Source organism: Globicephala melas, chromosome 8 (genome assembly GCF_963455315.2).
Source record: "Globicephala melas chromosome 8, mGloMel1.2, whole genome shotgun sequence".
Lineage (NCBI taxonomy): Eukaryota > Metazoa > Chordata > Mammalia > Artiodactyla > Delphinidae > Globicephala > Globicephala melas.
Genome location: NC_083321.1, coordinates 4,853,443 through 4,865,464, shown reverse-complemented (window position 1 = coordinate 4,865,464; position 12,022 = coordinate 4,853,443). Strand labels below are relative to the sequence as shown.

General features: G+C 55.0%; 1 protein-coding gene across 2 annotated transcripts in view; it reads left to right on the top strand.

The window, feature by feature from the left end:
* LRP5 (LDL receptor related protein 5) overlaps positions 1 to 12,022 on the top strand; it is a 108,594-nt gene that overhangs the window by 36,105 nt on the left and 60,467 nt on the right. For both annotated transcript variants that reach the window (XM_030833262.2, XM_030833261.2), the window contains exons 4-5: positions 2,778 to 2,974; positions 3,935 to 4,066. In XM_030833262.2, the coding sequence (XP_030689122.1) occupies positions 2,778 to 2,974; positions 3,935 to 4,066 (329 nt within the window). The remainder of the gene's footprint in view (positions 1 to 2,777; positions 2,975 to 3,934; positions 4,067 to 12,022) is intronic.

The window sequence follows — 12,022 nt, the reverse complement described above, 5'->3', positions numbered from 1 at the left end:
TAAGATCCACTCTCTTGGCAGCTTTTAAGTATACAGTACAATATTGTTAACTGTAGTCCCTGTGCTGTATGTTACATCCCCAGGACTTACTCATCTTATAACTGTAAATTGGCACCTTTTGATCCCCTGTACCCATTTCACCCACCCCCGTCCCCTGGAAGCAGGGGTTCTCTGTATCTCTGAGTTCTGTTCTCTGTATCTATGAGTGTGGGTTTTAATTTTTTTTTTTTTTTTTTTTGCGGTATGCGGGCCTCTCACTGTTGCGGCCTCTCCTGTTGCGGAGCACAGGCTCCGGACGCGCAGGCTCAGCGGCCATGGCTCACGGGTCCAGCCGGTCCACGGCATGTGGGATCTTCCCGGACCGGGGCACGAACCCGCGTCCCCTGCATCGGCAGGCGGACTCTCAACCACTGTGCCACCAGGGAAGCCCTAATATTTTTTATTGAGTTATAATTAACATACAATATTATATTAGTTTCAGGTGTAAAACATAGTGATTCAATTATGAAATGGTCACAATGAGAACAGTTAACCACCCATCACCAAGCAAAGTTATTATAGTATTATTGGCTGTATTTCCTATGTGTACGTTACATACTTCCCCATGACTTATTTTTTTTTTAAGATTTGATTTTTTAAAAAAATTTATTTATTTTTGGCTGCATTGGGTCTTCATTGCTGCGTGCAGGCTTTCTCTAGTTGCGGTGAGCGGGGGGCTACTCTTCGTTGCGGTGCACGGGCTTCTCATTGTGGTGGCTTCTCTTGTTGTGGAGCATGGGCTCTAGGCGTGCGGGCTTCAGTAGTTGTGGCACATGGGCTCAGTAGTTGTGGCTCATGGGCTCTAGAGCGCAGGCTCAGTAGTTGTGGTGCATGGGCTTAGTTGCTCCACGGCATGTGGGATCTTCCCAGACCAGGGCTCGAACCCACGTCCCCTGCATTGGCAGGTGGATTCTTAACTACTGAGCCACCAGGGAAGTCCCCCATGACTTATTTATCTTGTAGCTGGAAGTTTGTACCTCTGATCTCCTTCATCTGTTTCATCTGTTCCCCTACCCGCCCCCTTTGGCAAACACCTGTTGGTTCTCTGTATCTATGAATCTGTTTCTCTTTTGTTTTTTAGATTTCACATATAAGTGAAATCATACGGTATTTGTTTTTCTCTGTCTGACCTTTTTCACTTAGCATAATACTCTCCAGGTCCATTCATGTTGCCACAAACGACAAGATTTCATTCTTTGTTATGGCTGAGTAGTGTTCCATTGTGTGTGTGTGTGTGTGTGTGTGTGTGTGTACACACACACACAGAGACACACCATCTTTTTTTTATCCATTCAGTTTATCTCTCGACAGACACTTAGGTTACTTCCATATCTTGGCCATTGTAAATAATGCTGCAGTGAACACAGGGGTACATATATCTTTTCAAATTTGCGTTTTCATTTTCTTTGGGAAAATACCCAGATGTGGGATTTCTGGATCATATGGTGGTTCTATTTTTAGTTTTTTAAGGAACCTCCGTGCTGTTCTCCGTAGTGCCTGCACCAATTTACATTCCCACAAACAGTGCACGAGGGTTCCCTTTTCTCCACATCGCTGCCAACATTTATCGTTTCTTGTCTTTTTGGTAATAGCTATTCTGTTCTTCCTCTTCTATTTTTTGGAATAATTTGAGAAGGATAGGTATTAACTCTTCTTTAAATGTTTGTTAGAATTCACCTATGAAGCCATCTGGACCTGGACTTCTGTTTTGGGGAAGTTTTTTGATTCCTGATTCAATTTCATTACTAATTATCGGTAACTATTCAGATTTTCTGGTTCTTCACGATTCAGCCTTGGAAGATTGTATGGTTCTAGGAATTTATCCATTTCGTCTAGGTTGTCTAATTTGTTGGTATATAGTTGTTCATAGTATTATCTTATGATCCTTTTTAGTCAATAAATCTTTTTAAAAAGTGACATGAAGGAAACAGGGAAGAGGCAATGTCAGGTCAGGCTGGGAAAGAGCGCGAGTGTATGATTTTTGGTTGTTCAGTGGTACCTTTTGAGTGTGACTCCCTCCTCAGTGCTGTACCAGGGACTGAGGACACGATGGTGACCACCCATCCACAGTGTCCACCTCAGGAAGCCTATAGTGGGGTGCGGGTCATTAAACCAGATAATCGCATACTACCAGCTGTGTGAATTACGATTCTATTATCGTCGTCCATAATCTCATTAAAAACAAGTTCTCGTTTGCTGGGTATCATGAATACACAGATGAGAATAGCTTTTTTTTTTTTAACGCTGATACAAGTTTAATTTGCTTTGATAATATAAATTATTGACATCATAGGAATGAGCAAGTATCAGTAACTTTGGTCCGATTTGTGTTACGTTGTTAAAGCATCAGGCAGGACAGGTGTGCTTCTCATCAGCTTGTTGTCACCAGGTGTGGCGTCCTCCCTGCCACTTTTCTTCCTTCTTTCTTCTCTGTGGGGCACTTTGGCAATAGCCCCCCTTCTGGAAACGGGTTAGACAGGGAGCAGCTGGGTGTGCAGGGCCCCCCACGTCACTGTCAGGGGTGGCGGGAGGCTGGCTGGGTCTGGAAGGTGCCCTGCACACCCTGGCAGAGGGTTCCTGGGATGCCCTGGCCTGGTCTCACGCTGCTCCATCACCGCTCCTGTTGTCCTGCGTGATGTCGATGGGTCAGCAGTGACAATGGAAGGCTTTCAAAATGGGGAGCACAGTGGGGACCCCCTGACGGCTCCTCCACCCGCCTCCCCCCCACCCACCCACAGGCAGAAGGTCGTGGAGGGCAGTCTGACGCACCCTTTTGCCCTGACGCTCTCTGGAGACACTCTGTACTGGACAGACTGGCAGACCCGCTCCATCCACGCCTGTAACAAGAGGACTGGAGACAAGAGGAAGGAGATCCTTAGCGCTCTCTACTCGCCCATGGATATCCAAGTGCTCAGCCCAGAGCGGCAGCCTTACTGTAAGTCGGGGCCAGGCTGGGGGTGGGGCAGGCTGGGAGAGGCCCCTCTGCAGAGCTGGTGTCGGGGTGGCTTCAGGCAGGGTCATGCCCCAGCGGTCCTCGGGGGTGGCAGAGGGATTCCCAAGGAAGGTTGCCCTGTTTTCAAGGCCCAGTGGAAGTTACGTGTTTATTCATGAAAAATCTGCTCCAAGTCAGAGTTCTCAGCCTGGGGTCCCCGTGGGGTCGTGGCAGGGGTCCCTGATGGTGAAAAGCTCCTGTGACAGGCAGCCAGCAAGCAGGGCCAGGGCCTCGGGCTCGCCCCCTCCCACGAGGACCACCACCTGTTCTTACGGGACCCCACTGGTTCCCATGGGGACCACGGAGCAGGGCGGATTCTGGCCACGGTGCTGTTGAAGGTTCCAACTTTGTACTTAAGAGTGGGCTCCCAGGGGTGGGGCTCTCTGGAGTGGTTTTCTGGGGAGAGCATCGTGGTCCTTACACGCAGGTGGGTTTAATGCTTTACGTTTCATGGGTACCACCCTCCACCCTGTCCTGGGCAGAGTGAGATGCCAGGAGTATTTGTCAGTTCATTTGCACGCTGGTTGTGCAAGGGCTTGGGAGAATGAAAAGCACTGTCATCAGCTACCAGAGGCTCGGCCCAGTGGCCATGTGTGGCCACCAAGCTTCTGTGCAGAGCCCATGGGGTCCAGGCATGTCACAGAGACAGGCCTCTGCTCCAGGACCCCCCCGACCCAGGGCCTCCCCTTACCACGCAGGCAGGTCCTGGGATCCTGCCAGGGAGGGCTGGGGACAGTCTCCGCAGAGGAGGTGTCCTTTGAGGGGCCCTTAGGAAGATGGGGTTTCTTGTGGTAGGAGATCGGGAAGAGGGGGCAGGGCGGGGAGGATGCGCACACTGGGAATGGGGGGCGTGGGTGTCTAGGGCCCATCCGGAACCTTCTCCCGCCTGCCCTGTCTCCCCAGACCACACGCAATGTGAGGAGAACAACGGCGGCTGCTCCCACCTGTGCCTGCTGTCCCCGAGGGAGCCCTTCTACGCGTGCGCCTGCCCCACTGGTGTGCAGCTTCAGGACAACGGCCAGACGTGCAAGGCAGGTGAGCCAGGGAGCGGCTGGCGGGAGGGGCAGCCACCAGCCTGGGTGCCCCACGATCTGCTTTCCTTGGGGAGGGGTTCACGCGGCCCGGGCTCTGAGCGCTGACAGCCGAACAGCCGGGATTCAGGTCAGATCTGGGCTCTGCTGCCTGATGGGCGAACGACCTTGGAACTCAGGTTCCCATCTGTAAGACGAGGTTGTGCCAGATGGGCAGAGACCCCAAGTAACAAGCGCACTGCCGGCATGCGCAATCGCACCCTAAAAGCTGGCTGTCTTTGGCTATTAAATCAAAACTGTGTTTATTGTAACGAGAGCAATGGTGTTAGAGAGTGTGCGAAAGGAGGTTCCCAGCAGACACATCCTCCTCTCCTCCCGCCCCTTCCAAGTGCTCCCACCGCTGTAGTACCTCGGGCCCTCCTGGGAGCTCATGTCTTTGCTTTTCTGCTTTTTCATGAGCGTTGTTATGGAATTTATAATTCATTTTTTTAAAAAATATTTATTTTTGGCTTTGTTGGGTCTTAGTTGTGGCACGTGGGATCTTTGTTGTGGCACGTGGGATCTTTCGTTGTGGCGCGCGGGCTTCACTTTAGTTGAGGCCTGCGGGCTCCAGGGCACATGGGCTCTGTAGTTGCAACGCGTGGGCTTAGTTGCCCCGCGGCATGTGGGATCTTAGTTCCCCGACCAGCGATCGAACCTGCGTCCCCTGCATTGGAAGGTGGATTCTTAACCACTGGACCACCAGGGAAGTCCCTGTAATTCATTTTTATCCTTGCATCCCATTCACATGGACTCTGTGCTGTAATAACCCTACCCCCTACCCCCATACCCTGGCATGCCGTGGAAACTTAGGTTGTGGACACATCCTTAACGGGAGCTTTCTTTGGATGCACCAAGTTCAGTTGATCTCCTGCCCCCCCACGCAGGTGATTCTCTTTGCTGTAGGTATTTTTGCACCTCTTGATTCTCCCCTTTGGTTTTCGGGCACTTGCTGCTTCAAAGACTCGTGCTGTTTTTAAAGAAGTGCCGCCCTTCTCCATCGCACTGCCTGGGGGCCTTTACTGCCAGGTGTGGGCCTCAGGATGTGCTCTCCCAGAAATGAGACGCATCCAGGATACAGCCTGTCCCTGGGGACATCCAGGGCCCAGCCCAGCCCAGCAGGGGGGGCCTGCCTACCTGAGATGGACGGCCAGAGAAGGTCCTTCCCAGGAGGCACCATTTAAGTTGAGGCTTAGAGGATTAGGAGGGAGAAGGAACAGTGAGAAGGAAGAGCCTGTGGGCTGCTCTGAGGCAGGAAGCAGTTGGTATCAGGACTGACCTCACAGGTGTCTGATCTGTGCAGTCACACGGGGCCTCGAGTTCAGAAGGGCCCCGTGCTTGGTTTCACACTCTGTTGTTGACTTGAAATGCTTAATAATTGTTGCACAAGGGGCTCTGCATTTTCATTTTGCAGTGGTTCTTGCATGATATGGGGCCAGTTCTGCTTTGTGTCCTGGAGAAACTAAGGGAAATCTGGAGATGGTCTAAACATTTCCATGTATCTAACTCTGCTGTTTTGTCCACCTGTGTCTATACATTTCACTTGACATTATTGCAGGAGCATTTGCAATGACAAGAGGTATATATGCTTCAAAAACCTGCGTTTTAGTGCCTGAAGAATGTTTTATCAAGCGGGCATACCTTTGAACCATGTTTCCCTTGTCGGACATTTCTGTTCTGTTTGTGTTTTTGCAATTTCCGAGTCCTGCTGCCGTGAGAGTGCTGGCTTGGGGCTTGGCCCTGGAGCTAGAAGGATCTGGATCTGGCGTCTGTTGCTGCCATCGATGGGTGCTGTCTGCCCGAACCCTGTGTTGGATCGATTGGTGATGTCTCCTCTGGGAGAGGGAGGGGAATGCAGGCATGGTTGCCATCTCTGCCCACTCCGGGTGTCTGGAGCCAGGCTGCATGTGGACATTTGGGGAAGGAATAGGGATGGACACAACCCCCCAGAAAGGTGGGTCATGCAGTAGTGCCTGCCCCGACGGGGGACCTTGTGCAACCGCTTCTGTTAAGGGGCCCAGGAGTGGGGTGTGGGCAAAAATGAGGTGTGAACCCTCGTAGAAGCCCAGAGTCATGGTCCAGTGAAGTTGCACAGCTGGAGAAGCCTGGAGTTCCAGAAGCAACTTGCCCAGGCTACCCTGGGGTACAGAGAGCTATTGGTCGTCTGGCGTGGATGGTGCCTGGTGCCTCCCTTCCTTATCTGTGAGATGAGGGTGGGTGCCACAGACCACCCCCTGCCAGGGAAGCTGTGGAGGACCCAGTGCATTAACAGGAGTTGAAAGTGCCTACAAGGTGCCCTGTGAGTAGTGGGTACACAGTATACAGCAGCCATGCCCCCCATTCACACCACTGGCAGCTCATCAGGCCCAAGGGCCTAGGTTTACCTCTATTGTCCAGGGGTCCTGCCACTCCTGGGGGAGGCCCCATTTCTTTTCCAACCAGAAGAGGCCGAGGCTGTAGGCTCCTTTCGGGTTCCCAGCATCCCAGTAGCTGGAGCCTCTGAGCTCTGGGGACCACTGCCCAGGGTTGAGCCCTTTGAGAGCATTTTGTTCCCTCTGCAGGCATTAACTGCGGGGCGAGGAGGCCTGGGGTGGAGGGCTTCCTGGAGGAGGGGCTGGAAGCTCTGCAGTGGGTGCTGATACCGACACCTACGGCGGGCGGGGGGGTGGGGGTGGGTAGAAACTGGGGGATTAGCAGCAAAGCCTGTCCTTCCTGTCGGAAGCTGGTTCCCAGCCTCCTTCAGGAGGACGGCCAGCCCGCAGATTCCCCGGGATTCAGCTCTGCGGCCACCTTCCCTGGTCTCACCAGAACTGTTTTTGCGCCCCCCGAGCCGTGAAGCACACTTTTACAAATAACCCAGTTGGAGAGTGCCAAGTGCGCGGAAGAAAAACGTTTTTGTTGTCATTCCGAGGGGCTCCTGCTTGGGTGGGGGTCTGCACAGAGGCAGGCGCGGGCTGTCTTTACACTGAGCCTGCGTCCTCCTGCTTTTGCTCCAGCTGCCCTGTCTAGGGTGTTAGGTCAGAAGGAGGGAGGAGCTCACAGAGGGACAGAAGCCATGGGACAGGAGCCTTGCTTTGCATGAGAATGTGACTGCTGGGGTCCTGGTTTTTATAAGACTGGTTCCCACCCCACTTGCTTCCCAGTAATGCACTGGTTGGTTCCGGGGGTCAATGGCGGCTCCTGTACCTTCTGCCCTGGACCTGTTTGAAGTTAAAGGGGTCCGGGGCAGCTGGGGTGGGAAAGGGTAAACAATTTTCTAAATGTTTTCGTTGAAGTCGAGAAGAAACCCACAAGCTTCTCAGAGCATTTCAAGGGTTTGACCCCAAGATGGCTTTCTGGAAATTCGAGGTGGTTCTCAAACACCTCTCCATATTCTTCAGCCGGGCATGAGTGAGAAAGGGGTCCTGTCCCCGAGGGCCTTTCTGTCTGTTTGGACGACAGAGCGAGTCAGAGACGGTTCTGTGAGCGAGGACCTAATGGGGCCTCGGGCCTCAGATGTCACAAAAAGTGACGGCTCCGTGGCAAACTGGGGGCTTTAGGACACGGGTCTCTCACCCTCCGGTTTCTATTCCTTGCCACAAAATATCATGTTAAAGGACAATGTTTGATTAAAAGGCCCAATCCTATCACCTGAGCGCGGTAGCCGCTTTCCTTTCCTCAGGCGGCCTTCTGAGCTGCCAGGCTCCTTCGGCGATGCAGTTCTGCATCCTGGTGGACATAAATTACACGTGGAATGTGGGTTTTGAGTGCTGACGACGTGCAGGGTATCAGATGCGAACGCTGCCTGGAGACGGTGGCTGGTAACACGAGGGTAATGGGAAGAAAATGAGACACTAAATCCTACTGAATGTCACCAGCAGAGCTCTGAGGACCTGGTGCAGACACCTCGCCGGCCGGAAGAGAGCGGTGCCCATGGAGGGCCGCCAGGGTCTTCTGAGGCCCGGTGTGTCCGGTGGGAGGATGGAATTCCGGGGCTGGCCGAGGAGGCCCTGGGATCACTTGGGGATCTCTTCTTGGCTTTGGAACTGGTGAGGTCCAGTGTGCTGGGGGGGTGGTGGTGAAGAGCCCAGGCCACACAGTGGGGGCTCAGGAACTGGCCCTGGGCTAGAGGAAAGGCCTTCGGGAAAGACAGAAATGGACAAAGCCCGCACAGGTGTGACTTCCATCCAGAAGGGGCTGTGTCAGAGGCAACAGATATAACATGGCTTTGGTCTGCGGTTGAGAGCCTGCCAAAGATTTTTGGGGTGAAAAGGAAATTCCGTCTCAGGCAAACCCAGAATTGAAGAGTGATTTTCAATCACGTGATGGCTTTCTATGTCCAGTCTTCCTTTTACGATACCTTAACTCACGTCCAGGCTGTGTGATCTTGGGAAATTGACTCAGCCTCTCTGTGCTTCTGTCTCCTCAGATGTAAAAAGGGATGATCGTAGTACCCGATTCATGGGGTTGTTGAGAGGAAGGCCTGGATGCCCCACAAATATGAACTGTGCTTGAATTTGAACTTGAACTAGGAGCCAGGCAGGCAAGATGGCAGGAGAGCAGTTCTTCCCTGGACATTTGGAACCAGAAGTGGACGTGGAGGCCAGCTGGTGCCGAGAGGAGCTGGGAGGGGGCGTGGGGTTTGGGGAGCCCTCCTCACACAGCCGGTGAGGGCGCCGGGCACGTGGCTCTCCTTTCTGTGGGATGCAGGCCGGCGTCGGGCTGGAGGGTTTCTGGGTTGGGGGGGGCAGGGACCTGGCTGTGTTGGAATTGCTCGGCCCCTTATGTCACATCCAGGTTCCCCGGCCCCAGCAAATCAGTCTCCACGACAAGGGATAGGGCATGGGAGGTGGAGAGCTGCCTCTGCACTGGACACGAGCCTCAGGCAGCCGCTGGGCAGCGGGTCGGGCCACCCGCACAGCCGGAAACACCTCAGGATTTGAAGCCAGGGCGTGACTTGTGGATTCTTGGGGCTCTCATCCCAGGCGTCTGACCTTTTTTGCTTCGTGGAGCTGAAGGTGAAGAAGTTTTTGTGACATGTGTGAATCCCATCTTTTCCTGATTTTGAGCAAATGAGAGCCAGCCCTGTGTAGGGGTCATTGCCTTCCCCAAGGAAGGAACTGAGATGGGGTGATGCTCGGACCCCAGAGAATGGGGGCCTGCGACATCCCAGGGACATGTAGGGGTCCCCCGAGAAGCAGAGGATGCAGTGGGGGCGGAATCGCTCGCTGCTGGATGCCGGCAGAGCGGGGAGTCCGTCAGCCCTCCGAGCTGCAGTTTCCTCGCCTGTGACCTGGGGAGATCAGAGGACCTCCCCCTGCTCCGGGTGCGGGGGTGGGGGGGGCGGAACACTCAGGATGGGAGACTCGGGACTCCCTGCCTTTGGCCTGAGGGGCGTCTCATGTCCCACGGCCCTGCGGGTTGGGTAACACCCACTGGCTCTGGGGTGCCGTGTCTCAGGTCCCCAGGGAGGGTCCTGTAGGTTCTGAGACTGGGAAGGATGTCACAGCAAGTGGCCCCTCCTCAGCTCTGGCTCTGCTGGGGGCTGGGTGAGACCTGGGGGGCCGAGTGACTCTTGTCCCCCAGGCGCGAGCGGGCCAGGAGCCCATCCTGGGCCAGGCCGTGCGCCCGCACGCCCTCCAGCCTGAAGCACGGGCCTCCCCGCACCCTCCCTCGCAGCTGCACAGACGGAGGTGCCCAGCTGGCTTTGGTTTTCCCCATGTTTTTCCAATTATGTGGAATGGGCTAAAAACGGCAGCAGCGGGGCCTTCTTTGGGAGTTGCCACCACGTCCGAGGGAGACTCCTGCTGCCCTTGGGCTGGACCTCTGTGGGACCTGCCCTGCTGTTTTGACTTTTGTCCCTGTGTGTTCCTCGTGCCCGGAGGCTTCTGGGCCGTGCGCCCCTCTCCTCCGGGCCTGAGCAACCTGGGCGAGTGACCCGTGGGCCCGTGTCCAGGGCGTGTGGCTTCACCGCCTGGGGGTGGCCAGGCTGTGCTGGGGTGTCATGCTCTCCCCCCGCCCCGGCCTTTCCAGATGAGGCTGCCGTCGGGGCAGGGCGGGAGTTGGGGGCCTGGTGATTTGCAGTCCGCCTGCCGCACCTTGCCAAGAAGGAGTTTTAACAGATGTTCTCGGGGACAGGAAACAAAAAGACGGCGGGGATGTGGCCGGCAGAGGCAGCGGGAGGAACAGAGGCGTCCACTGTCGGGTCTGACGGGCAGACTGACAACTGGGCCCCTCACATCCATCCGTCTGTCCGGGAGGATTAGCCGAGGCTCAGGGCCAAGGAATAAGGGGTGCGTTTGTTCCCAGTCTGGCTGTCTTGTCACTTATCAGGGAAGTAGGTCGAAGGGAAAAGAAAAGAGGCCCTTGTGGCTGAGGCCGCCGCCGCCCGGGCTGTGATTGGCGTCGGCTCTGCAAACAGAAGGCAGCTGCCGCTCTCAGCCATGGACCGTGAATTTTTAACAGCAAGAAAATCAGATTGCACAGTCCCAGGAAATTGTGTAACAAGCCCAAGCACTAACTTTTTTTTTTGTAAGAAATTGAGGTATAACTTGCGGACAATAAAGTGCACAGATTCTAAGTGTACGTTTTGATGAGCTTTGACAGTTGTATACATCAGCCTAACCACCACCCCTCGACAGATACAGAACGTTTCCACCACCCAGAAAATTCCCTGGTGCCCTTGGCAGCTCCCCCGCCCCACGGAGGCAGCCGCTGTCCTGACTTCTATCACCGCGGATTAGTTTTGCCTGTTCCGGAGCGTCACAGAAATGGAGCCACACAGCATGTGTTCTTTTGTGTCTGAGTCTGAAGACTAACTTTTAAACCTAATAAAAGAGGAGAGGGGAGCATGTCATATTCTTAGAAAGAGAAAAGTGTCATCGTGGGGCTGGGGCCCAAGGCAGACGGCGCCTCCTGGGTGTGTCAGCTGTACGGATGCCCGTGTCCACTGGCCGCAGAGTTAGACTACGGTCACCCCCCTCCCCTACTAGCCCCGTCCCTCCTAGCCTGTCGGACATGCCCCTTGCTTCTGCAGCTGAGCCCAGCTCCAACCTGGCCCTAGATTGACCCCGGAGCTGAGACGGCTCCCCTCAGCTTTGGAGACAAGTTCTGGGCTCTTAGGGTCCAGGCCCTTGTAGACCCCCCCAGCTCCCAGGCTGCCCTTCCTGGCCATGTGCCCCTCGTGCCCTCTCTGGCTTTGGTGACAGCTGCAGATTCCCTGTCTGGGTACCACTGACTGTGCCCTTGGGCCTGGGACGACTCTCCAATTCCATGTGCCCTGGGGGCGGTGACCAGAGGCCCCGGGTCTGCTGGGCTGACCCCTGGGGCTCCTTCAGGCCTCTGTTCAGACGCTGCCAGCCCCTCGAGAGGTGTGTCAGGCTCTGTTCCCACCTCCACGAGGAGGGAGGGATGCTGGCTTCCCGTGGGCCCCGCCAGGCCCGGGGAGAGAGCTGGGAAGTCGGCTAGCTGCCTTCAAGAGCTTTTGCTGTGGAAGAGCTGAGGTTCTTTGGTCGTCCTGGGACCGGGAACGACTCCGGCGACTGTGCCAATAGGGGCCTCCCCATGTCCCTTCCCGGCCGCCCCCAGGGACAGGCTTGGGTGGGAGTCGAGACATCTGAGTCTGTCCCGGATCCCGCAGCACGTGGCTGTGACCCCGATGAAATGCAGGATTTTCGTGCCTCGTCGACCTGGGAGTTATCGGACAAGATCGCATCTCTGAAAGTGCCTTATAAGCTGTCAAGTGCAGGGCGCTTGAGTTGGGTTCAACCGTGTAAACCACTGATGCTTGACCACCTCTGAGCTAGAGAGGTGGCATTTTCGTATGGCTCAGCCCACTCTGTGATTTTGGCCTCCACTGCTGGGCAGGGTGGGCAAGCCCAGTAATAACGTTTCTGTGCTCATTGGTGCTCCTGGGGGCTGGGGGTGGGGGGGAGGGTGGCGC